This window comes from Musca autumnalis, unplaced genomic scaffold (genome assembly GCF_047663935.1).
Source record: "Musca autumnalis isolate F117 unplaced genomic scaffold, ASM4766393v1 scaffold_3, whole genome shotgun sequence".
Classification (NCBI taxonomy): Eukaryota; Metazoa; Arthropoda; class Insecta; order Diptera; family Muscidae; genus Musca; species Musca autumnalis.
Genome location: NW_027411866.1, coordinates 71,270,761 through 71,298,119, shown reverse-complemented (window position 1 = coordinate 71,298,119; position 27,359 = coordinate 71,270,761). Strand labels below are relative to the sequence as shown.

Here is a 27,359-nt window from a genome sequence, read left to right as displayed (position 1 = left end):
TTTTAACGTGTTATTAAAAGTTTAATCGAAACGTTTTGATTTTATTTTTCACATTTGTAGCTAGTTACGCAGTTGTTGAAGCGGTCGTTGGAGCAGCAGCAACATCAGTTGAAGCAATGCTTGACTAGTTGCAGCACTTAGTTGTAATTTTAAGCTTAAGTGCACGGCATTCTAAAGCAATTGCCCATAATTGTGTGTTATGTTTTTAATTTTTTTTTTGTTTTCATTTTGAATCGTTTGTTGTGTTCTTTATTCTGTTATACCCTACTGGGCAATGCTAGCAAATTAATTTTGATTATAACCCCCTGTTTTTGTAAAAAATGTTTTTCTTCTCACACGAATTGTCAAATTTTGTAGATCGATTTACTCGCCTATGCGCAAATGTAGAGCGCTGATTTTTAAATGAGGAATTCTTTACTAAATATGGAACGCGTCTACGAAAAATTAGGTCTGTATGTCATCTGGGCGCAGAGTTATGGATGCCTAAATTATTAAGAATATAGACGAATGAATAAAAATCAGTTACAAAAACTGGGGGTAACATTACAACACATTGAAACACATTTGCTTTCTGAAACAGCTCCAAATCTAGAAAAACGGTATAACTATCAATTATCAAATATTGAATAAGTAGATTAGAGAGTTGTGCGACTCCTCAGAGAAATGAGATGGGTCTTTAACAAAAAATAATAATAATTCACACATATTCAGACCAATCACGAACAACAAATCCGTGCGGAATTTCTCCATTTGTCCGTTTTTCTATTACGAGCAAACTCTTCTCAAGGAAAGAAAATGGTATGCAGAAAATTAAGTATCATGAAGGCTCTCAAACATATAATTTACTCCAAAAAATCTTCCTGAATGGAATCTATATATATAAAAATGGTGTAAAAAATGTATAGTAATTCATAAAATGAGAACGGCTAGGCCGATTTTTGTAAATTTTTTTGTCAGTTATTCGTATTTTCGAGGAGAAGGTCTTTACGGAAGAAAATTTTGGCCGGGCGAACTTGTAACACCCTCCACCAGTTTCCTTTCATTTAAATTTCAGCAATTTCGGTAATACAATGTGGCTAACCTTCAAAATACCGAAATTCGAGAGGTTCCGTTCTATGGGCCCTATATCACAACGTCAATCTATACAGATCGAACGAAAGTAGACTAAATACCGAATTTCCGATATTTCGGTAAGATAATGTGCCTAAAACCTTCAAAATCAAGAGGTACGCTTTTATAGGAGATATAGGAAGACGTGGGCCTATACTGATAATTCTCCACTGGTATATTTTATAATCCCATGGAAGACTAAATAACAAATTAGAGTCTTTCGGTAGGATATTGCGTCACAACCTTCAGAATTACGAATATCGGGAGGTACCGTTCTATGGGAGCTATATAGAAACGTGTACCTATATCGAGAATCGTGAGGTACCGTTCAATGGGGACTACATGAAGGCAGGGACCCGTATAGTCAAATGTCTGGGGGAAAGTTGTATACCCCCAACAAACACTAAATACCATATTTCTGCCGACAAATTTAGAGGAGAAAGTTGAATACGCTCAACAAAAACAAAATACACAATTTCAGCCCTTTCGATGGGTTACTTTTATACCCACAACGAAGACTAATTAACAAATTCCAGACACTTCGGTGTAATATTGAGCCCAAGGCCTTCAAAATACCTGTACCAAGAAATTTTTGAGGAAAAGTTGCATATCCCTAACGAAGACTATGTACCAACTTTCAGCCACTTCGGTGTGGTAATGGCTCTAATACCTTTAAAATACCGAAAATCGGGTGGTACCGTTCTATGGGAGCTATATCAAAACGTGGACCGATATAGCCCATTTGTAGTACCAAACATCCCAGCAGTAGAAACTTCTGTACCCAATTACAAAGCTCTATCTTCAAAATTGCGAGCTGTATCTTGATTTCAACAGACGGATGGACAGGGTTATATCGACTAAGAATTTTACCCTGATCAAGAATATATATACTTTACAGTGTCTCCGAATAAGATTATAAATGCGACCTGTACTTTGCGAACAAAAATACATGGGCAAACGGACAGACGAACATGCATAAATCGGCTCAGAAAGTGATTCTATGCACATTAGAGTGACCAAAAAAATTAATTTTTGCAACTTCTACGCACATATGAAATTATATGGCAATCGGTTAGGTTTAACCTGTCAACCTAGCGATCTTTGTTTCCATAGTAATTTGTATGGGGCAAAGGTGCATTTTCACGAAAATTCTCTAAATGCCACAATTATGGTCCAATTGATGATAAAACTTTACCAGTTCATAATTGTGGCTAAAAAATATTTCCACAAAAAATTTGAAAATCGGATCGGATTTTGATATAGCTACTCGTATATAGGGCCCAAAATCTGCCAAATATGCATATTGGAACTATATCAAAAAAGGAAGAAGGGCATTTCACAATCGACTTTGTCGACCATACCCTTTTTATTCGTTTGCTTTTTTGTTCTCATTCAATTTCATTTAGCATGGATTTAATGAAACACAAGTGTTCAAATACATTTAACTATTTGTATGTGTATGTAGGTTTGTTTCATTTTGTTATTATTATGGTTTTTTAATAGCCCATGTTTCATGGCGATTTGTTGTTCTCTATTTGCTATTAGTAATTTGTATTTTTTTTATATATGTATATTTTGTTTTATTTGCCATAGAATTTGATGTGTAGGTTGAACTGTTTTTTTATGGTTGAATGTAAAGCATTTTTTGTGATTTAGTTTTATTTTTTTGTTTGTTTCATTTCATTCGAAATGTAGTAATTTGCCGTCGTTTTATGACATGCACAATTTCAAGTTTTAATTTGATCTTTTTGTTGTACTCTTCTATAAATATTTAGTTTAAATATCGTTTATAAACAATTTCCTGCCTGTTTTCAACGAAAGAGATTATGCATGAAATAAATATTAAAAAAGAAACATGGCAACAAACTAGAACAAATGCAGCAACAGTAGCAATTTTTTTTAAACAAAAATATGAACAGATTTTTTAATAAAAATGTTGTCGACATGCTTTCCTGCCGGACAATTAAAAAGTTTTGCTAAATTTACTTGTATTTCTCACAGTTTTAGTTAATGAGGCCTTAATTGTCGAGTCGAACATACATACATATGTATGTAGTTATCAATGAGATTAAAAGTGTTTATATAGAAAAAGGTCAACTAATAATAAAACTACTTTAAAGGGCTCTGAGATACGTGCATATATCGCTTATGCCATAAATTTTAGAGATAATTCAAAAGAATAGCCGATTCCTTAGATCACACAAGACAACAATAAAATAAAAATTTTAGCATGAGCCCGTCTGAGGTTTGAACCTAGGCCCTTGCCAATCAACAGACAATGTTGCCGACGTCTTAGCGTTCTGCCCTCAGCCTTCGAGTTTTTCGTGTTCTCCAGACACTACATATGTTGCTATAGTGGTTTTTACACCTTTCGAGCTGTTTTCTCAAGGAGTATGGACTTGCCCCTGAAAAACATTTACCGTCGTAATTGAGGCAGCGAATGCAAGTTGCTTCAACATAAATCAACGTGATTAGAGAGCTGGTCATAAACCTTTTCCGAAATTTTGTGTGGGAGGTAGCCAAGGAGGGGACAAATATAGTCCATATTCAAGCCTGATCTATATCTGGTAGATATATAACGATGTGTACAATTGTGTACAAATGCGCGTAAACATTTTCCGAACATTTTTGAAAATTTTGTGGGGGAGGTACCTGAAGGAGGGACTGATATAGCCCATCTTCGAACTTAAACTAAGTTTGGACGACATATTACGAAAGTCAAATTTTGGACCAAATCGGTTGATCCATTCGACAGTTATCGTGCGCTCCAGCCAGCCAGACAGATGGACGGACATGGCTAAATCAATTCCAAATTGTCTGAAAATGATTTCGTCCAAAGGAAGTATAGACTTGCCCCTGAAAAAACTTACACCGTCGTAATGGGAGGATTCGAGAGGAGGTCTTGAACTTCACATTTCCGAAATTGTGTGTGGTTGATACCCGAAAGAGTGAACGGATATAGTCCATATTCAAAGTTTATCTATGTCTGGTAGAAATATTACGATGTGCAAAGTATGGACTAAATCGGTAAGTCCCTTCGAAAGTTATCGTGCGAAAACAATTGTAATTTTGTGGGGCAGGTACCCGATGAGTGCCAACGTGTCGGTATACGTATTAAAGATCAATAGTAAATCTCATGGAAGGCCTCAAGGATTTTAATATGAGTCTAACAGATTTTCTAATAGAAGAATTTAAGGTTATGTATACATACATATGTTGTAGATTAAGTGTATGTGGGATGTGAAACAATTACTCCACAGCGTATATCCAATATTTTGCAGTAAAACTGAGGTTAGGTGTAATAATAAGAGTGTAACACAGGGGATGAAAGACACCAAGCAACGGCCCTGAGCGGCTTTAACAAAGACCAGGACTTGTGTGAGTCCCTCTTTCAGCTCACGTGGACACTTACCTCCCCGTGGGGTCATCTGGGGAGCTGCCTTTAACACCCGCTATACCGCGTGTACACTCATAAGAACGAAAAAACATCGTACCATGAAAAAAAATCAAAGAAAACAAGTAAAAAAGTATCAGTCGGCTTTGCCGACAGAGATATACCCTCAGCCTGTGCAAATTGAAACACTTTTTTCACAAAAAACTTATGTATTCAGAGGGTTTCAAAATTTTGGTCGTATGAACAGACAAAAATGTTGATTAGCATTAAAGTTCAAAAATGTTGCGGAAAAGGTACTTAAAGGAATGGACCGACATAGACCATGGGTGTGCCATAGGGGGTTTTTAACCCTTCGGGCTGTTTTCTCAATAAGTATGGACTTGCCCCTGAAACAACTTTTACCATCGTAATTGAGGCAGCAAATGTAAGTTGCTTCAACAAAAAGTGATTCAATAGCGGGTCTTAAAGTGAACTTATCCAAAATTTTATGTGGGATGTACGGGATGGAGTGGACAAATATAGTCCATATTCGAACCTGATCTTTATCTGGTAGATATTATGAGAATGTGTAAAGAATGGACCAAATCGGTCACTCCCATCAAGAGTTATCGTGCGCACAATTTTTCCGAATATTTTTGAACTTTTGTGGGGTAGGTACCTGAAGGAGTGGACCGATATGGCTTATCTACGAACTTAAACTAAGTTTGGAAACAATATTACGAAGGCCAAATTTTGGCCGGAATCGGCATTTCCGTTCGAGAATTATCTTGCGCTTCCACCCATAAACATGGTGTCATAGGGTTTGTTTTTCAACTTTCAGGCTATTTTTTCAGGAAGTATGGACTTGCCCCTGAGGAAACTTGTACCTTCGTATAGAGGACAGTGAATACAAGATTTTACAACAAAAACCAAGGCGATTCGAGAGCAGGTCCTAAACTGAACTTTTCCGAAATTTTGTGTGGGAGGTACTCGAAGGATTGAGTCCATATTGGAACCTCATCTAAGTCTGGTAGAAATTTCATAATGTGCAAAGTATGGACCAAATCGTTTACTCCCTTCAAGAGTTATCGTACGCACAAATTTTCCGAACATTTTCGAACTTTTGTGGGGGAGGTACCGGATGGAGTGGACCGATATAATCCATCTTTGAACTTCAACTAAGTTTGGACAAAATATTACGTAAGCCAAATTTTGGACCGAATCGGCAGATCCGTTCGAGAGTTATCTTGCGATCAAACCACTACACACGGTGTCAGAGGGTTTTTTTGCAACTTTCAGGCTATTTTCTTAGGAAGTATGGACTTGCTCCTAAGAAAACTTACAGCGTCGTATAGAGGACAGCGAATACAACTTGCGTAAACAAAAATCAAAGCGATTTGAGACCAGGTCCTAAACTGAACTTTTCCGAAATTTTTTGTGGGAGGTACCCGAAGGAGTGGACCGATTGAGTCCATATTGGAACCTCATCTAAAATTGGTAGAAATTACACGATGTGCAAAGTATGGACCAAATCGGTTATTCCCTACAAGAGTTATCGTGGGCACAAGTTTTGCGACAATTTTTGAACATTTGTGGGGGAGGTACCTGAAGGAGTGGACCTATATGGCCCATATTCTTAAACTTAAATCGAATCTGGACAAAATATTTCGATACCCAAAATTTGAACCGAATCGATTGATCCGTTCGAGAGATATCGTGCGCACCAGCCAGCCAGACAGACCGACAGACAGACGGACGGACATTGCTAGATCTACTCAAAATTGTCTGAAACGGATATCGTACAAACATACTTGGGGTCTAAAACCATTATTTATATGAGGCACATTTTTGGTCGTATCAAAGTGTAAATACCCTAAACGCTGAGGGTATAAAGAAAAAAAAAACAAACCCCTCTAAAGTTCATGAACTCTGCAATAAAGGACCCTCGCCATAAAGGTAATACGATGAATTGGGAAGGGTTTCACAACAACACCTAAAGGTTACGAACTGTATTATAGGTGCCGTGACATAAAGCATGAGTGTCGTTGCGGATTTGTCGGAGGTTAAAACAACTGGACTCTAGCTTCACCCAGGTGAATGAAAAATTTGCTACAATTCGAAAAAAAACTAAATTTTTAACATCAGTTCTATTTGAAGGGCCTGCATCGTCCGGAACTTAACTAGCTGGGCCATCTACTGCGATAGTTGGGGATATCTCGGAGTACAGCATACACATTGGGTTTTATACTGACTAATTACGACATTCGATTCGATCGAGTATTTTCTCGTGAATGAAAAAATCAAGCTATGAAAACCTATGCGTTCTTCAAGGAACATTAAGTAGGTAGATGGTTAAAAATGCATTTATTTAAAAAAAAATAACAACTAAAAACAAGTGAGCCAAGGCTATAGTCGGAACGGGGCCGACCATGTGTTACCCTACACCACTACCCCCGTGCATAAGCTTTTCACTGGTAAACATTTCTTTTAGGGAATATAATCCGAATACCATCAAACATAATATGTCACTTTCTCTCGGGACGTCATAAGCAACCAAAATTACGTGATCATCCGATCAAAATTGCGACCTATAGCGTGATTGCAAAAAATGGAAGAATTGGATGCATTGTGGTATCTCCCTTGTTTGGCCACCTTCGCCAACCTACTTTACACCAATTTAAAGGTAATATTTTCTTCTTCTATTGACAGGCTTTGCCGTTGGAAACCCCTATTAGAAGCCGATATATTCACAAAGAATAAAACTTTGAATCCGACTATCACTACAATCAGTAGGCTTCTTCCTCTGTGGGGCCCGCATCTACCCCCGTGACTATCCGATCGTGACTATCCGATCAAAATTCCAACCGGTGCGTGATTACAAAAAATGGAAAAAAAATATATATGTATATATTACTGACTTTTGCGATATCTCGGTTGTTTTCTCACTTACGCCAAAATACTTTGCATCAATATAAAGGAGATCTTTTCTTCTACCATTGGCGGGCTTTCTTTTTGGAATACTCCTATCCGAAGCGGAGATATTCGCATAAGAAAAAACGTTGACTTTTCTCCACATAAGCTTTTTGCTTATTCCGACTCGTGAATATTATCCGACCAGCACCAAACTTAATAGGCTTATTCCTCTGTGGGACTCGCATCAACTCCCAAAAAATTCGTGACCATCCGATCAAAATTGCGACCTGTAGCGTGATTACAAAAAAATTGGAAAATGGGATACATTACCGACTATTGCGATATCTCTGTTGTTAGACCACCTAAAACAGCCTACTATACATCGTTGTAAAGGTGATATTTTCTACTTTCCTTGCCAGGTTTTGCTTTTGATATACCTCTTAAAGAGACAGAGCTATTGGCTTTGAAATAAAACGTTGACCTTTTCTCCAAATACGTTTTTGCCCATTTCGACCCCTGAATATTATCCGACCATCATCAAAATCAATACGCTTCTGTCTCTGTGGGATCCCCAGTAACTCCCAATATTTCGTGACGATCCGATCGAAATTGTGACCTGTAGCGCGATTTTGAAAAAAATTGAAAAATGGGATGTATTACCGACTATTGCTATATCTCCGTTATTTGGCCACCTACGTCAACCCGCTTTGAATCATTGTAAAGGTGGGATATTCTGCTTTCATAGTCAGGCTTTGCTTTTGGAAGATCCCCAACCAAAGCTGTGATATTCGTTATTATAACTCAAATCGCAAAAATAAAAAGATGAGTTGTATTAGCGACTATTGCGATTTCATCTTTGTTTGACCACCTACCACCTTCTATACATCGTTGTAAAGGTGATACTTTCTACTTTCATTATCAGGTTTTGCTTTTGATATACATATTATAGATGCGGAGATATTCTCTTTGAAATAAAACGTTGACTTTTTCCCCAAATAAGTTTTTTGCCCATTCCGACCCCTGAATATTATCCGACCATCACCAAAATCAATAGGCTTCTTCCCCTCCGGGACCCTCATCAACACCTGCGACCTGTAGCGTGATTACAAGGTTTAGATGGACAGACGGACAGACGGACGGAAGGACGGACTGACGGACGGACACACATAGCCAGATCGACTCAGCTCGTCGAGACATTCAATTTGGTATATATAAGTATGGGTCTACGACCATTATTTCGATGCGTTACAAACTTTTTGGCCAAAACCAACTTATAATACCCTCCCCACATAGTGGTGTAGGGTATAAAAACAAAATTATGAATGAAAAAATTAAATATTTTTTGAAATCGTTGAACAATACTTTGAATAATAATTTCTGAATGAAGTTGTGACAGAAAAATGTACGAAATTATTTCTTTTTGTAAAACTTTTTGACATTGTCCTAACAGATTGCTAATGTATCTACCTTAGTAAATGTACGATTGGTGGCGCGAATAGGTTTTCATAGTTCGATTTTTTCATTCACGAGAAAATACTCGATCGAATAGAATGTTGTAATTAGGCCTCAGGTCTGCCTGATAGACTTGTTGATCTAGAAGTTCCCGCTTATACCTTTTGACCTCTCTGTTTCTAGATCATGAAGATATCCACTAGATTGTGTTAGGGTTTGTTCCCACTTCTGATCTTGTCGCAAATAGCTCTAGCTCGGGCGGCATGCTTAAACATGCTATCAAACACTATACAATATTTTGCGATAATTTGTGGTGGGAATCAGCACAACATCTACCAATATGTTCAACGAGAGGCTTATTTCATCCATCTATGTGGTGAACAGCGGGAATTTTTATCCTGCTTTCCTGGATTCGAGAGTGATTTTACCATTGTATTGTTTCAGATGGTCTAGCCACTTTTTCCACTTATGCTTCATACGACAAAGCCCATTACGATAATTTGCCAGTCCTGTCGCCTATGCTGCGAAATTTGGCCTAATTTCGGGTTTTCGACCAGCAGCGAACGTCTGCAGCTATGTTGATGACCCGGAAAATGCTCTTAGCTACCCGAGGATCTGAGAAAATGGGCAGCTTTCCGAAGCGGTGAAAGGTAAATTATCTGAATCCTTGCCAATCATCTTTTCCATGGTTTAGAAAACTACGGCGGTCATAGGTTATGAAGTCGGGAGTTATGTTAACAAATACGATGATAGGGAGATGGCCAGAGCCAAGGGAAATGATGAAGGGTTGCCAGGACACATCTTTTATTTGACCAGGTGCCACAATGGTGATTAGATTGGTTTTAAAACATCTATGTCGGATTTTTTAAGCGGCGCAACCGTAAAGTATTAAGAGCACTATCGGAACATGTTAACACGTTTCACTGCGCCTCAAAAATACCATAGTAATTTGTACGGGACCAAAGATGAATTTTCACGAAATTATTGTCCAATCGATGAGCATTTTTACCAGTTCATTGCTGTGGGTAGAAATAGAATCCTACAAAGATGTATAAAAATCGGGAACGATTTTGATATAGTTCCAATAGTATATTTGGACAATTGGGGAATTAACTCAATATACATATGTTACAGTTTCCGAGAAACTGCTATTTTTTTTCTCCAGAAATTGTCAAAAATTACATATTTTCGAAAATGGGGGAAAATTGTCTTGCCCACACCATATAATATTTTGACTTAATTTTTTTGTTTCCTTAGTTTCAATATTTTTACTAGCTAATGGCTATACTATACTATATCGTCTGCTCCGTCGGAAAAGGTCGTAAGTCCCTCTCAATAAATTTTTCAGGAGGAAGAAAAAACATTCCAGCGCTTTCTGTATTAAAGATTTTATTATGGTGGTAAAGGCAGTATTCTTCGTTTATTTATTCCGCTTCAATACCTGTACTTTGTTTGATAAAATTCCGACGCGTTTGGGAGATAATTGGATGTCTTTGGACTTACGACCTTTTCCTTGTACAGTTTTGTATGTTTGTAGGGACTTACGACCTTTTCCTACAATTTACGGACGTTTTTAAAATAAAATATTTTACTTTACAAAGCAATGTGGAAAGGGTATTACAAGCTTGTTTTGTCCAATATTCGTGTAACATCTCAAAATATTCGTCGTAGACCCCCTCCCTCTGCCATTTTTTCATATCTTGACGAGATAAAGCGATCTAGCTATGTGTGTCCGTCCATCCATTAACAATTGTAATAAAACTCCAGGCCTCAATTTTGGACCCATCGTCACGAAATTTTGTGGAGAGGTCGGGTTCCGACCAGAAGTGACCCCATTAGATGTTGGTTATGATCGAAAGGTGCGAAATGGACCAAACACACAATTTTTACCCAGCATTGTAGGTGCCCTGTAGATCGCAGTAATATTCCGATCGGAGCGAAATTTTACAAATGATTTGAGTTTAAGACAAAGAATAAGCTTGCAATTTAACATGGTGATGAGATAATTATTAGCGGGTTTAATGGACCAAAACTTTTGGGTGAAATCTTATATATAAAAGAAAATGTGTGTATGTTTGTATGTTCCGCATAGACTCAAAAACGGCTGAACCGATTTTTTTGAAAATTTCAGAGAATATACAAGGAACAACCGGAGTGAAAAGGCTCTATATTTTTTTGAATTTGGGAGGGGGCGGGGGCAGGCCCTATTTTTTTTAAAAAGCTTTTTTGCTAAAGTTATGAAGATATCGGTAAGAAAATTAATTTGCGAGGCAACTGTTGTTGAATCTCCGGCCCTAAGTACTTATTCCATGTAATTTTCAGATTATGCACAGGGATGTACATTTCGGAGGAGCGGGTTACACGTGTGCCCTATTTTTTAAATGCGCTATATACATTTATAAAACTTACGAACGATTCCGTTTCCCCAATCCTGGCTACACATTTTAGCAATAAGACCCGACCACCCCCACTTTCTTAAATATGCTACAAATCAATGGAAATACCAGATGTTATGCGTAATGAAGCTTTGGTCTTATCGGAAAGCAAGTGTTTAGATTAGAAGGCAACATATCGATAGCTATAGTTTCATCAGGTATATAAGATACATTTTAAGAAGGTGAACACAGTCGGCATGCCTCAAGTCATCAGTTATTTGGCGGTATGTTAAAATTATATATCGACACCAACATTTCTGAAGATTTTTATACCCTCCACCATAAGATGGAGGGTATAATTAAATTTGACATTCAGTTGTAACATATCGATATATTCAGCGGAGACCCTATAAATTATATATATTCTTGATCAGAGTAAAATTCTAAGTCGGTATAACCATGACCGTCTGTCCGTCTTTTGAAATTAAGATACAGCTCGCAATTTTAAAGATAGATCTTAGTGATTTGGTATAGAAGTTTCTATTACTTCTAGGATGTTTGGTATTGACGCCTTCATATAGCCCCCATAGAACGGTACCTCCCGATTTCCGGTATTTTGAAGGTGTGGCCTCAATATTCCTCAGAAATGGCTGAAATTTGGTATTTATTCTTCGTTTGGGGTTTTTTGTTTTTGTCTGCAAACCATGTAGAATCTTCAGCATGTAATGTCTTCCTGGGCTTAAGAAGTTTATCATCAGAGCTTTTAGAAACCATAGGAAGCTAGACCCATGACACCATCGTCTAATTCCATTCCAAATTCATACTGCTCTTTGTTAGCAAAAACCATTATGTCTTCAAACAATTAAATAAACATTGCACTTGCCCGTCCGTTAGAAGGTATTACTTTATTCAATTCAGAACACAAACTAATCTCGTTATGCGAATAAATGTCCCACAAATTACCAGTTAATAAAGTTAAGTAAGATATACGAAAGTAAAAATCTTGGTTTTTTAAATTGTTTTCAATATATGAGGTATTTGAACACATACAGCATCCCAATTTGTATCAATGAAAAGGCCAGAAGTCCATCTTTCATAATCAGTTCGCTTATAGGGAAAAATAGATTTCAAATGTAAATTTTCAATATAAAAATTATCACATTTTTGTTCAAAAGTTTGGTCCAAAGGCTCCGCCAAATATCATCCGATTATCATCCAAAGGTGTAGGCTAGTTCTTTACATTGTACCCCAACCATGGATGACGTTAAACATTATATCTGAACTAGATTAGCTGTAGTATTCTTTTAAAGTATACATTTTCCTGTGGACTTACGACCTTTTCGTACTCAAATTTGTACGTTTTGTGGACTTACGACATTTTCCGACAAGGGCAAAACATATAGAAAAATGCGACATACTACCATTTTCTTTGTATCATACGACGTGTTTTGACGTGTACTATCATCCTGCAACAAAAACGCGATTTTCAAAAAAAGTGGACTTACGACCTTTTCCGACGGAGCAGACGATATGCTTTTTTTACATGTCTGTAGTCATTTTGTCTTCAGAAACATATTTTAAAAATTTTCATTATATCCCAATATACCAAAAAAGCTTGAGAATTATATTATACATAATAAGCTTACTAACATAAGCCTTAAGCTTATAAAAGACTTGGGAAATCAGTTGTTAAAAGCTTATGTCATAATTGTAGAAAAATCGAAACGGAACCCTTGTTTATAAGCTTACCCTTGTAATTGTAGAACAAGCTTATGCAATTAATATTATCTTAAGCTTACCCTTGTAATAGTAAAACAAGCTTACATATATTTTTTTTTTAATTTTTTATTAAAATTTTATAAATTCAGTTCATATTTTGAGATTTAGTTATAAATTAACAAAGTGTGTAGTGTATCAGTTATCATTCTTATTTTTTTAATTTAAATTAAGTTGATTAGTGATTTAAGTTTTCACTCTATGATATAATTAAAATAATTATATTTACAGTTACGTTTTTTGGTTTTATAATTGTTTCGCATCTTTATACGATTTTTCGCGAACCGTCTTGAATGAATGTGTCGTTGGAGTTGTGGAATCTATAATAAGTAGAAATTTAGTGATAATTTTTTCAGTTAATTTTGTAAATTGAACTTACTTTATATAGCCGTTCTTGTGCAATAGTTGTGCGCCTTGCACTCTGTATGCACGGTTTCGATTCTCAGGTCGGGCAAAAACATCATACTCTCCAACGGTGGCAAAATATCCCTCAGCGTAATGTAGAGGACATTTCCCGATCAACCATGAAAAACTTTTATACAAGTGGTGTCGTAAAACAATCCGTTCGGATTCAGCGATAACAAGTTGGTCCCATATAATTAGTTGGTCCCGTGTCTATTAGGGGATGTGTATGGGAACATATGTATGAATGTCAATTATATAATTATTCAAATTTTCATCACTTTCACTTTGTTCGCATTCACTTCTTCTTTCATCACAACCGCTATTTATGTCACCAATCCTGAAAACTTCGTCTGATTCGTAATTTTTTGGTTTTTAAGAATTCAACCGAACTTCTTCATTGACTTTTTTGTCTTTCAACACTTTTCATATTATTTGGCATTGCAATTATATTTTAGCACAACACGGATATTTATTTGTTAACACAACGCGGATATACATTTAATTACATAAGAACTAAAAGATCACAAAAAAAGTTTCTACAAAAACTAATTTATCAACAAATGTCAATTAACAAAATACTTTTCAGGCAGACTTAAGAAAAGTTTGTGCATGTAATAGTTTTTCAAGCATTGTTAAAAATTGATTGTGAATTTTCTATTTTTATAATATTATTCTCAAGTCCTATTACTTTTTATTTTTATTTGGTATGTTGGGATGTCACTAAAAATTCTACTTTTCATTTATGTTTGGTTTTGATAGTGATTGAGTTGTGCTAAAACAAAAATTTTCCCCAAAAAAAATGTTTGAATTGTTGTTGGCATAAACATAACAATCCATTCATTCATTAGTTCACTCCGTCCGTCATTCACACAGTCAACCATTAGTTGTTAGGTTATTGGCTTTCTGGTGGATTTCCATTATTCATTCACTTGTGTTACCTTTTATACTTCTATCCTACATACAACATTGTTGAAATATTTAGCAATGTGTGTATTGTAGTATCGGTGTGTTATGGCACGATATGGTGTCTTGGGCTATAAGTGATTTAAGTTTTAATATTTTTTAATCTAATGAAAATAAAAGCTTTATCATTTGGTTAATGCATAATTTAATACCTTCAAGAATATTGTGGAATTTGTAATTATAACCAACAGAAACAATAACAACATGATTTTATTACCAATGAGAACATTAATTGGCAGTAAGTGTATAATAATAAATTATTTATCATAAATAAGTATGAATACCTATATAAAATAAGATAAAAATATTGATAAAATTTGGGGATATTTCGCGATTCAACAAAGTGCAGTGGTATAATATTTAAGGGTCCCATTAATAAAAACAATATTTTAGCAATTATATCATATAGGTACTACATATGTATGTATATGAACATTTTTTGTGAGAGGTCTCAGCACCTGAAACATGCATTTTTAAGAATATTTTTTAAAGAAAAATAACCTCTCTCGAGGATATCTAAGTTAAAGATTATGGCTTGGAAACTTTAAATTTAGACTATTATTCTTCTAACACCAATTTTAAGTAAAGACATTATTTCCTACTATTGTTCCACGACCCAATCAACATCCCCCGATTATTCCCAATTCAAAACTTATAGCTTCATTTAAAATACAACAACAAATACTTGTTGTAATTAACAAAACAACAAAATCTAATTTCCGCTTTAAAATAAGCCAATAACAATTCAAATAAAATTCATTACAAACATACAACGGGGGGTAATACAACAACAAGAAAAACGTCCTGCCTCCCCCAACGGCAACACATTCCCACATTCAGGCATGCACACTTCACCTGTCGTCTTAATGAACAAATAACCGCGTAGTCGTTGTTGTTTTTCTTCTTGCGTCAGTAATGCGAACAACAACAACAGCAGCAACAAGTTAACAACATCTCAACATATTCATACATTTCAAATGGAAACTGATTTACTTTCCATTTTCGAGTGCAGTGCGAGTGATTGCAGCCGTTGATTGTTGAATAGATATATTTTACTCGTATCTAGCTGGCTGACCATTCAAATATCCAGTAGTCAAATGCATTTAAACTGTTACAAATCTGAAACATTAAGGCAACACATGAGCACCTCAGCTTTTATATCTTTTCTCGTCAAAATGATTTTCAAAAAAATAATAAAAACAAAGACCCCATGAAACCGGAGTAATTATAAATCAAAATTAGATCCAATGTTGATTGAAATGAGAAGCAAAAAAATATAACCTTTAGTGAGATCAAGGTATTGTTAACATTCATTCATACCGTAGTCTCATTGATGAATTACGACGGTTGCCTTATAGAAATTGACCTTTGACATTATGCACAGTGGAAAAGAATGATGTTTGAGTTGGGGAAAAAAACGAGCATCAGGTTTGTTGGCTTCTGATTGACTGGTACGCAGATTTTGACATTTTTGGCAGAGTTTTTAACATTTCTATCATTTTTCCGTTTTTGTTCTTTTTCAACCAAAACTTTGCCCTATATTAACAACATTCCGAATCAAAACTATTGTATTCGCAGCAGTGGAAAAGGACCCACGAAATACAAAAGATCGATCGGTACCGTTACATGGGGGCTATATTAAATCGACAATTCTCTGTACGAATGGTTTATAGCTGGGGGTCCGATATAGCCCATTTTCAATACCAAACTTCTTGGGAGTAATAGAACATTCAGTACCAATTTATAAAGTTATCTCTTAAATATTGTGAGCTGTATCTTGATTTTAACAGACAGACGGACATGTTTATATCGACATTGAATTTTCGGCTGATCAAAAATATATTGTACTTTATAGGGTCTCCGACGAATATTTCGATGTATTACAAACGGAATGACAAAGTTAATTATACCCTCCATCTTATAGTGAAGGGTATAACAAGTAAACAAGTAAAAAAACGTTAAGTTCGCCCGAGCCGAACTTTTTATACCCTCCACCATAAAATAGAATAGAATAATTAGAATAATTAGTTTCCTTTCACAATTCTAGGTCGAAACATTTTTCGACTATGGATACCCCAAATGCCTAAATTATCAAATCTAACCAAAAAAATGTGTTCAGCCTGGTGAAAGGTACCGCCTATGGGGCCATATCAAAGTGTCTACCAATCATTACAATTTTTGGTGGAAAAGTTTTATAACTACAAAGACAAAAGACAAATTACGGGTAGTTCCGCAAACAATGTAGCTAAGACCCTCAAAATACCGAAAATCCGGAGGTTCCGTTATATGGGAGCTATATCAAAACATGGACATATGATAACGATTTTTAGTGAAGAAGTTTCGTGACCACAGAGAACCTCAAATGTCAAATTATAGCTAGTTCGGTTAAAACTTTTAGCTAAAATCCTCAAAATACCAAAAAGCGGGATGTACCGCTATATGGGGTCTATACCAAAACGTGGACCTATGTTGACGATTTTTGGTGGAGAAGTTTCGTGGCCACTGAGAACCTCAAATGTCAAATTACAGCTAGCACGGTTAAAAATTGTAGCTTAAATCATCAAAATACAGAAAATCGGGAGGTACCGTTACACTGTGCAACATTTTTAAGGTGATCTTGTGCAAACAATTCGAACTGAGGATTTTTTGAAAGTACAGACCCAAACGACAGGAAACCCAAGTTGGGTTTTGTTGTGTCAGATCCAGTTCGGATTTTATGGCCCCATCTAAACATGGTTAAATATTGAGTTTTTAAAGAAATTCGGGGCTATATCTCTGAAACCAATGCGAATCTTCTTCTGACCTCTGAAGCAAATTTGTAGATAAGGACAAGAATAAAATATATGGAGGAAAAAGGGACTCGAAAAACTACATTTATTGCCTCAAATTTCAAAATATATGCAAAAATTTAACAATTTTTATTCATTTCGCACTGTATCTCCAAAACCGCTAATTTTTTCTGAATATTTTCTTTTGGGAAAATATTCCCTGGAATGTAATACACAACTCTTCAGAACATGTCATTGTTGTAAAATGCCTCTATGCCGTTGTTTTCAGTACATTTTTCAACGGAGATGTTGGAGGAGATTACTATTTATGTTCATGTCGAATTTTGTTATTTATGTTAATTTTATTTATTGGACCGGTTGATTTTATACTTTATTATAATTTATTTGAATATTGTAAAATTATTACTTTTACGGTCCAACCTAATGTTTTGTTTGTTCGTTCCACCCTAATGTGTGTAGTACTTGAACTTATTCCCTTTTGTGTCGTGTCCGTCGCAACGAGAAACAACAACAACAATGCCTACATAGTTTAGGCATTTGTCTGTTATTAGTTTCATCGTCCGTTTTGTGTTCATGGGCAATAACAACAACAATGTTGGTTATGCAGTTTGTATGTCAGTTCTGTTTGTATGCATATTCGTACATACAAATCAGTAACTGTGGCCCTTTACATTGTTTTATTAATTGTATGCTTTGTGCGAATTTCGTTTGTTGATCGTTCTATTTGTTTTGATCGTTTCAATTCGATGTTGTTTCCCTCTATTATGTAGCCCTTTAAGAAGGGATTAGAAATAAGGAAATCAGTTGTCAAATAACCGGCTTAACTAGCGAATCAATAAATTTGTGAATTTTTAAACGAAAAATAAACAGTGCGTTTTATTTTATTTCGGGCGCAAACAAATAGAATCTTTCTGTCAAACATTTTGGCGACCGTGACAGGACGGTTGTGATTAAGTTAAAGTAGATTAATTATAAATATAATTAATTGAACAAACCTTTGAATAAAGTGGAAATTTTCGTGGTTCAAAATTTTTTGGATTTTCGTTGTTGTTGCTGTTGCTTAACAGATTCGCTGTTGCAACTTAACCAAATAGTCGTCCACTTTATAAACACAAACATTTTCGTTGATTAACTTAAATCACTGCCGCCGTGAAAATTATTTTGATTTCTCGAAAAGAATAAATATTATTCTTTAACAGAAAGTTAATTTTTGTGTCGCTCGAAAAAAGTTGGTGTTACACAATCTTAATTGGTGACACATATACAATCATACAAAATTTCGTGGAAAGTGTTTGTATAATACACTTATACAAAAAAGGTTGTTCTAATTGGTATTAGAAAACAATACTTCGACGAAAAGACACCATCTTGAGTGAAACCTGTGATTTTAAAAATATTTTTTGGCGCAATTATTTTAAAAAATCGAAGCTACTTTCTCTTCGTTGAATTTTCTCGTTTCTCTTACGTTGTTCTCAAATTGGTAAAAATGCCTAAAGACGTTATGGAGTCTGTGGAAGAGAATGCTAGTAGCTCGGAACTAGCTTCTCTTAAACAACAACGTAGCTCAGTGAAAAAGAACATTACAAACATTCAAAAGAAAGTGGAAAAAGATGGCTCGAAAATGGATTCGACCATTTTAGAATGTCGGCTCGAAATATTAGAAGAGTATTTTAAACAGTTGTGTGATATACAAAGTAAAATTGAAGCTCTTAATGCAAATGACAGTTCTCGTATCGATTTAGAAGAAACATTTATCGTGACAAAATCAAAAATATTGAAATTGATAAAGAAAAATTGTGGTCCAGTGTCTATGGAATCTAGTTTCATGAACGCTTCAATAGCTTGTGGTTCAAATTCTCGTTTGCCTTCACTGAAGTTGCCCAATTTCAATGGAAAATATAGTGAATATCAAAGATTCATTACTGCGTTCCATAATATCGTACATGAAAACCCATCGATCAGTATAATTGAAAAATTTAATTATTTGTTGAACTGTCTTTCGGGTCCTGCCTTAGCTGTCGTCGAAGCGTTTCAAGTTTGTGAAGAAAACTATGAAAAAGCTTTAAATCGATTGGAAGAAAGATATGACAATAAAGTGCTCATATTCTTAGAACATATCGAATCGTTGTTCAATGTTCCACAAATGCCAAAAAGTGATAGTGTCTCATTGCGCCATCTTATTGATACCGTATCTGCTGTTCGTGGTTCGTTGTTGTCGCTCGGCTCAGAAGCAGATGTCATGAATGCAATTTTAGTGCATATGGTGCTTTCAAAAGTGGACATTGAAACAAAAGACAACTATGATGAGAAACAAGACTTCAAATCGTTGCCCTCATGGGACCTGTGCTACGAACTTTTAAGTCGTCGTTGTCAGTTTCTCGAAAGTCATAGAAAGAGAACTGAATTTCCTGAAAAAGTCATTCCAAACAAACATAACTCTCCTAGATCCAATCGGTCGGCTCATACTTTTGTCAACTCAAATTCGAATTGTTCATATTGTAACTCAAGTGAACATAACCTCTCAACTTGCTCGTCGTTCGCTAACATCGTTGTTTCGGAACGTTTTAATTTCGTAAAACGTAATGGACACTGTATTAACTGCCTTCGAAAAGGGCATATGGTCTCGAAGTGTTCCTCAAAATCTCGATGCAGAGTTTGTGATTCTGCACATCACACAATTTTGCACATCTTCAGTAGCCCAGAACAACCTACTACATCGAATTCGAATGGTAACTCACCGCAACCATCAACCAGCTCAAATCCAGTTTCGTTCGTGGCTCGTTCCTTTCGAAGAGCTATAATTCCGACTGCAGTGATTCTGATGGAGGATAATTGTGGTTCATTTCATACTGTAAGAGCTTTACTCGATTCGTGTTCTGAGTTGAATTTTATTTCGGAAGAAACAGCGAGGAGACTCAAACTTAAATTTCGTCCATTCTCTCAAGAAATATCGGGAATTGCAGAAGTTCGAACTTCAATTAAGTTTTCTGTCGACACTACAATAAAATCAAGAAGTAGTTCTTTCGAGTGGTCCTCCAGTTTCGCAGTTACCAAAACAATCTCGTCTCGTCAACCTGGTGAATTGATGAATACATCACAATGGAAGATTCCGCAGAATATTGAACTTGCAGATCCGTTGTTCTACAAGCCTCAACGTATTGATGTCCTTCTCAGCGCAGAAGTTTTCTTCGATTTGTTATTAGATGGTCGAATTTCATTGGGAAATGATCTACCGTGTCTCACAAATACTGTTTTCGGCTGGATAGTTGGTGGTTCGTCGCCTTGTCGTTCAAATTCAAATTCATTGATGTGTAACTTAATCGTAAGTACACGAGAACAAAATATTGATGCTACTTCGAAACAAATCTGGGGAATTGAAGAGTATTCCAAATCTTCTACACCGTGCAATGAAGAAGAACAAGTTTGCAAATATCACTTTATCGAAAATAGTCGTTTTGATTCTTATGGAAGAGTACAAGGTCGTCTTCCATTCAAGAAATTACCCAATTATACTGGTAACTCATTTGAAATATCTCGTAGACGTTTTTTGTCGCTCGAAAGTCGACTTGAACGTGACTCAACTTTGAAATCGATGTATGAAGCAATCATGCAAGAATATGTGTCGCTCGGGCACATGTCGCCCTACAACCAATCGTTGAGTAATTCGTCTTATATAATACCTCATCATTGTGTTCTCAAGCCTCAAAGTTGTTCTACAAAGCTTCGAGTCGTATTTGATGCTTTCGCTCACACTTCGTCGAATCATTCGTTGAATGATAAATTGATGGTCGGTCCAATAGTACAACAGGATTTGATCACCACACTCTTTTCGTTTCGTTGGATCAAATACGCTCTCACTGCAAAAATATCAAAGATGTATCGGCAGTTTCGGATTGAAGAACCTGGTAGAAGGTTTCATATTATTTTGTGGAGAAGTTACAAAGTTGATTATATAAAGGTATCCCAACTTATAATTGTTACTAATGGCTCATCGGCCGCCCCATTTTTCGCAAATCGTATTTCGTTTCTCATTGCAGATAAACATGGCATATTTAATCCTAGTGGTTCGAAGGTCTTAGGAATAGATCTTTACGTCGATGACGTACTAACTGGCTCCGATATTATCGAAACTCTAGCTCTCAAGAGGGACGAGTTAATACAAACCTTGAATTGGCATGATTTTGAAATGGCTAAATGGAATTGCCAGCATGCGTCGCTCGCTTCGTATGATGATACAAACATCGTCATAAAAACATCGGACAACGACATTTCCAAAACATTGGGAATGTCCTGGAAACCTCGGCAAAATGTCTTCCTTTATCGCCTCGAGTTGCCCGATGTCACAAATCCTACAGAAATATCAATTTTGTCGTTCGCATCCAATAATCTTCGATTTTCTGGGAATTTTAAATGTTTGAAAGTTGCTGCTAGCAAACTCCAATTTTTACATCGTCGTACTTCAGTTTTTCTCTTCAAAGCGTGGCTCAAATCAAAAGACATGATAGTTAACTTCGTCTCACCATTGATTTTTTGTACCGATTTCGAGAGAGAACTTCATCGGATCAAATTACACTCGTCTGCTCTGAACTGGTTTATGACAAATCGTGTCACAAAACCCAGAGAAGGAACTCAAAACATGTTTTGGAAACATGTACCAGCCAAAAGTAAACCGGAAATTATTCTATTTCGTTGTTGTTGTGTTCCGGAGTCATCAATTCTCGTTTGGTTTCGTAGTTGCTTGGTTCTCCTAGAAGTCTTCGTTTGGCATGATAGTGGGGCAAAATCCATCATAAATGTTCCAGAATTTCGAAAAGCTGCCGCCACCAATACTATTATTTGTGGGACTAATGTCATTTTGGACATTATAGATAAGCTTTTATCATATTTATATAGTATACGAATAATCGTTGTTGTTTTTTGTATCTCCAACAGATGGTCTGTAGATCTGTTCTTGAAGTTTGTCGATGTCGTCCATTCAAACTTGTTGAAAATAAAAGTTGTACTCTGGAAAGTCTTCTCATTGCTTTGTTGCCCATCTGACTTGCGAAACATTTCAATTGACAAAAACCGTCAGTCGTCATTATATTTGGTAAATCAGCAAGATAGCACTATCGCTGTGAAATGTGCTCCAATTGGTAGCCGCTTAACGATGTTGTCCTCTCCACATAGTACTTATCTACAACCATGTTGTCCATCGATTGGTTCTGCTGACATCCAATATGTTCTATGCCGTCCCACTACAATTGGATCCTCCATCACTAACTACATTTGCTTTTGAACCTTACACGCTTCAACGGGCGGAGGATGTTGGAGGAGATTACTATTTATGTTCATGTCGAATTTTGTTATTTATGTTAATTTTATTTATTGGACCGGTTGATTTTATACTTTATTATAATTTATTTGAATATTGTAAAATTATTACTTTTACGGTCCAACCTAATGTTTTGTTTGTTCGTTCCACCCTAATGTGTGTAGTACTTGAACTTATTCCCTTTTGTGTCGTGTCCGTCGCAACGAGAAACAACAACAACAATGCCTACATAGTTTAGGCATTTGTCTGTTATTAGTTTCATCGTCCGTTTTGTGTTCATGGGCAATAACAACAACAATGTTGGTTATGCAGTTTGTATGTCAGTTCTGTTTGTATGCATATTCGTACATACAAATCAGTAACTGTGGCCCTTTACATTGTTTTATTAATTGTATGCTTTGTGCGAATTTCGTTTGTTGATCGTTCTATTTGTTTTGATCGTTTCAATTCGATGTTGTTTCCCTCTATTATGTAGCCCTTTAAGAAGGGATTAGAAATAAGGAAATCAGTTGTCAAATAACCGGCTTAACTAGCGAATCAATAAATTTGTGAATTTTTAAACGAAAAATAAACAGTGCGTTTTATTTTATTTCGGGCGCAAACAAATAGAATCTTTCTGTCAAACAGGAGATTTAATAAATATGACAATAATGCAGTGAAATCCGAAATGCGAGAATAAACTGTTGGTGTGAACTGTGTTTGAAATACGTGTTGTAAAAGATATAATGCAAACTACCGCTGAAACAACATGAAGTAAGCATTTTAGAGTTTCAGAATTGTTGTGAACTTTATTTGGAAGATTTTTGCAAAAAGTTACTTGGTTCAACTCCCAATAGTTTAGCCGATACTGACCAGAATTTCAGCAATTATGTAAAATTTTCTATATTTTATAGATTTTGATGACCTAGATGGAGTTTTTCTTAAGTGGTTTTTTCAAAAGATAAGTTCTACTAGTTTAGGGCTACAATATTGCTAAAGACAGCAAGGCCAAATTCCTATTCGTTTCTGAGATAAAGGCCTGAAAAATGCAAAAAAGTGTAGATTTAGCCCGGTTTAGATGAGGCCATAAAATCCGAACTGGATCTGACAGGACAAACCTCTACTAGGGTTTTTGTAGTCTAAATATGTACTTTCAAAAAATCAATACTAGAAGTTGTTTGCATAGTGTTATATGGGGGCTATACCAAAGCATGGACCTATGTTGACGATTTTGAGTGGAGGAGTTTTATGACCGCTGAGAAGAATTCGAAGTGTGTGACAAACTTGCTCTAGCAAAAAAATTGTGAAATTATATTGAAATCGGTTCAGATTTGGATATAGTAGGGTTTCATATAGTTGCCCTGCCCGACGTTGATGCTTTCCTTACTGGTTTTAGTTCAATGATATATATTCCTCTTTTTATTCGAGTACCCACGGTTAGTTGAATATTGTGTGATGGCTATATAATATTCAGACATCGAAATTGGCAAAAAATTTTGAAACACATTGAAGAATCAGTTGCGAACCTACATATAAAGAATATATGGGAATTTCTGAGTGAAATCGGACACTTTTTTTCAAAATGAGGTTTTTGATTTCCTTTATTTTTTGCTGTGGTGATGCTGCTCATCAGCAAAACATTTCAGTATATTTTCAGATTTTTTTACCAACGACTCCAGAGATATCGCGAGATATCGATTGTGAAAATGGATTAGCAATAAGTGTACCAGCTAATCAATTTTCAAAATCTAAAAATGGAGCAGTTTTTAAAAAATTTAATTTTTATTATTTTTTTTTTTTTTTTTTTTTTGTTATAGTAACAAATGTTCCACACTGGTATAAAGGCAAAATTTTTAAAAAATTAAGAAAAACTAGAAATCTTTCGAATCCCACTACCAAATAAGACTTAACATTTTTGATTGATCGTAGTTTAATACAAAAAAAATTAAGAAAGTCGAAGGGGTCAATCATTGTTAAAAATTTATTTTAAATATTAAATAGCGAAAATTGCATCGAAGCCCACTGTGCATTTTTTTTCTTTTTTTATCAAATAAAATGATAAAACAACCAAATATACAAAAAAAGATTTTTTCAAATTGGACCAATATTAAAGAAGTTATGAGCATTTCTTTGCGTATAGTTTTTTACAGAATAAGACTTTTTCAAGGTGCGATATCTCTGAAGTCGTTGGTCAAAAAAAAATCTGAAAATATACTGAAACTTTTTGCTGATGAGCAGCATCACCATAGCAAAAAATTAAAGAAATCAAAAATTTCATTTTGAAAAAGTGTCCTATTTCACTCAGAAATCCCCATATATTTTTGATCAAGATAAAATTCTGTGTCGAATGCTCGTCTTTTGTAATCACACCAGCGCACAGTGGGAAAAATACCGATCTAGCGTGCAGAAAATCAAAAAATGGACTTAAAAGAAACCATGAAACTTTAGTACAGTATTAAACTAGTTGACGGTACATTGAACATAGATATTTTTTACAGTGTTCACGATGATGTTTTTTAGTTCTAAAATTGCGATAGACATGTGCTGTCTGTGAACATAGTATTTTCGAATCTTATGTACTTTTTGTTTATCGTAAAGGTATTTTACTAAATTAAAGAGTTTTATGAGCCCAAAGTTATGTTAATTAAGATGTTAGGGGCTAATTATATGTAACGTCCATTTTATTCCATTTCTGCAATTAAAACAGGGATATAGTGTAAAATCGGATGAGATCGGATCGAGATATATTTTTTATTTTTTATATATATTGTCTAGAATAACCTCTCAAATTATTTCCTGCAAATTTTTGCGATTTTTGACTTTTTGCCATTTTTAAGGAAATATGCCAATTTAGCACAGGATGCTTTTTAAAGTTTAATTCAAATAAAATGGAATGGAATTCTGGAAAATTTTTGATAAAAAATCTCTGATATCAGTTGGAATTGATCACAGCATAGCAGATAAGAAAATAACAAATAAAAATGTCCGTAATGCGGTTCCTAGGAAATGGGAGAAAATGTGAGAATGAAAAAAGTAAAGGGCCTATAAACAAACTACTAAATAAAAGTTTTTATTGCTTAAAAGAGCATGCTGTGTTGATTTTGAACTCTTATTATACCCTCCACCACAAATTATGTGTATTCAAACCAGATTTCAGCCGTTTCGGTTCGATGATGTGACTGAAGCCTTAAAAACACCGCAAATCGGGCGATGCCGTTCTATGGGGGCTATATAAAAACGTGGACCTGTACCAATAATTCTATGTCGGAATGTTTTATACTCCCAACGACGACTAAATGCCAAATTTTAGCCCTTCAGGTTGCCAGAAATCTTCAAAATACCGAAAATCCGGAGGTACTATTTATCGCAGCTATTCCAGAAAAGTATTAAAAAATACAAATTTGCCATATATATCAACAAATTAAGTAAAATTGTCAATTTAAATCTGTTCTTATCCAAATAATGGAAAAACATACAATACAACATCGGCTTTTATTTTCTGCACGCTAGAACTGTATTTTTTCCCACAGTGCAAAGTCCGCAATAATTGAGCTAGAATGCTATACTTTTGCACCCAAGTGTCTTTAACGGTACTTCCCGATTTTAGATGTTTTGAGGAGTTTAGATACATTTGTTGACCAAACTAGCAGAAATTTGACATTTGAGATTCCCAGTTGTCACAAAACTTCTCCATTGAAAATTGTCAGCATAGGTCCAAATTTCAGTATAGGCATCATATAATTTTAACACCAATTTTTGGTATTTTCAAGATTTTAGCTACAGTTTTTGACGGTAATTTGACATTTGAGATTCTCAGTCGTCACAAAACTTTTCCACCAAAAATTGTCAATATAGGTTCACACTTTGGTATAGACCCCATATAAAGTCCCAGAAATATCCCCTTAGAAAATTGAATGCCCAAAACCGTTACATCGTCTCTAGTATTGTGACATATTTGTAGTCTTTACATTACCTACTTTTCTGTGTGACAGCAGAGTAGAGTATAAAATAAGGTATCTCCTCATAAATTACTTCAAAGTTGTTGAAACCATTTAAGATTAATTTTGTGTGTGGATTGAGAATAGATTTTAGGTACACCCATCCACTTAACAATTCAAAATTGTTGACATTGTATATCTTCACAAATGTTTGATGAAACCTGTCAAAACTTTTCATTGCAACATTTCACCCCACATTACAGCAGCAGTTGAAGTGTAATTTAATATTGAAGCAAGATCACAAATTAAAACAAAAAGAGATACACAAAACGATCATAACAAAAGTGAACTGTAACTGATATTTTGTTTCGATTTCAATAGAAATTTAGACATTGTAATGATTATTAGAAAAGTATATTTATATGTAGGAATGAGTGGATGATTGGTTAGATGATGATTGCCTGACATACAGTCCCTCTGTTGTTGTTGAGTTCTCTTTAGTACACAAAAAAAAAAAAAAACAACTATAAGAAGTCGAAGAAGAAAAGTGAAAAATTAAATTCAATTAAAAGTAAACAATCTCTTAACAAGGTGATATTGTTGTTGTTGCCGCCATTGGTTTGGCTCTAAGCTGTGTTACATACATATCAGCCTGGCTGTATTAACATTTTGACCGTTTTCTTTTCTCTTAGCATTTCAGTTTGATCGACATTTGTGACATTTTCTTAGAGTTTGTTACGTTTTTTAATCGTTTAAGCGGCTTAAAGAAACCGAAAAAATCAACAACGTTTACACAGTCTTCATGTTAAGCGGCCAGTTGTATTTTTTGTCCTCACTCCATTTACCCCAGGCAGGCTGATAGTAAGACAAACTCACACAACTTATGGGTCAACTTCAAATATAATTCTTGAATGAAATCTTCTACCATTTGATAGTAACGAGAGAGAGAGGAAAACATTTTTGTTGAAATTT

The 27,359-nt window shown here is 35.3% G+C and overlaps 2 protein-coding genes across 3 annotated transcripts in view; one reads left to right on the top strand and one right to left on the bottom strand.

Moving 5' to 3' along the window:
- The window catches only part of LOC141400121 (uncharacterized), a 101,249-nt gene that overhangs the window by 58,837 nt on the left and 15,053 nt on the right, over positions 1-27,359 (bottom strand). The window lies entirely within an intron of this gene.
- On the top strand, positions 17,492-23,042 carry LOC141400120 (uncharacterized). 2 transcript variants are annotated; one of them, XM_073979562.1, is made up of 2 exons: positions 17,492-22,245; positions 22,326-23,042. In XM_073979562.1, exons 1-2 carry the CDS (start codon positions 18,643-18,645, stop codon positions 22,365-22,367), a joined length of 3,645 nt encoding a protein of 1,214 aa, XP_073835663.1. In that variant the 5' UTR covers positions 17,492-18,642; the 3' UTR covers positions 22,368-23,042. The 2 variants fall into 2 exon arrangements, with proteins under 2 accessions (XP_073835663.1, XP_073835665.1); XM_073979564.1 differs by lacking the exon at positions 22,326-23,042 and having other exon boundaries at positions 17,492-21,820; positions 21,891-22,033.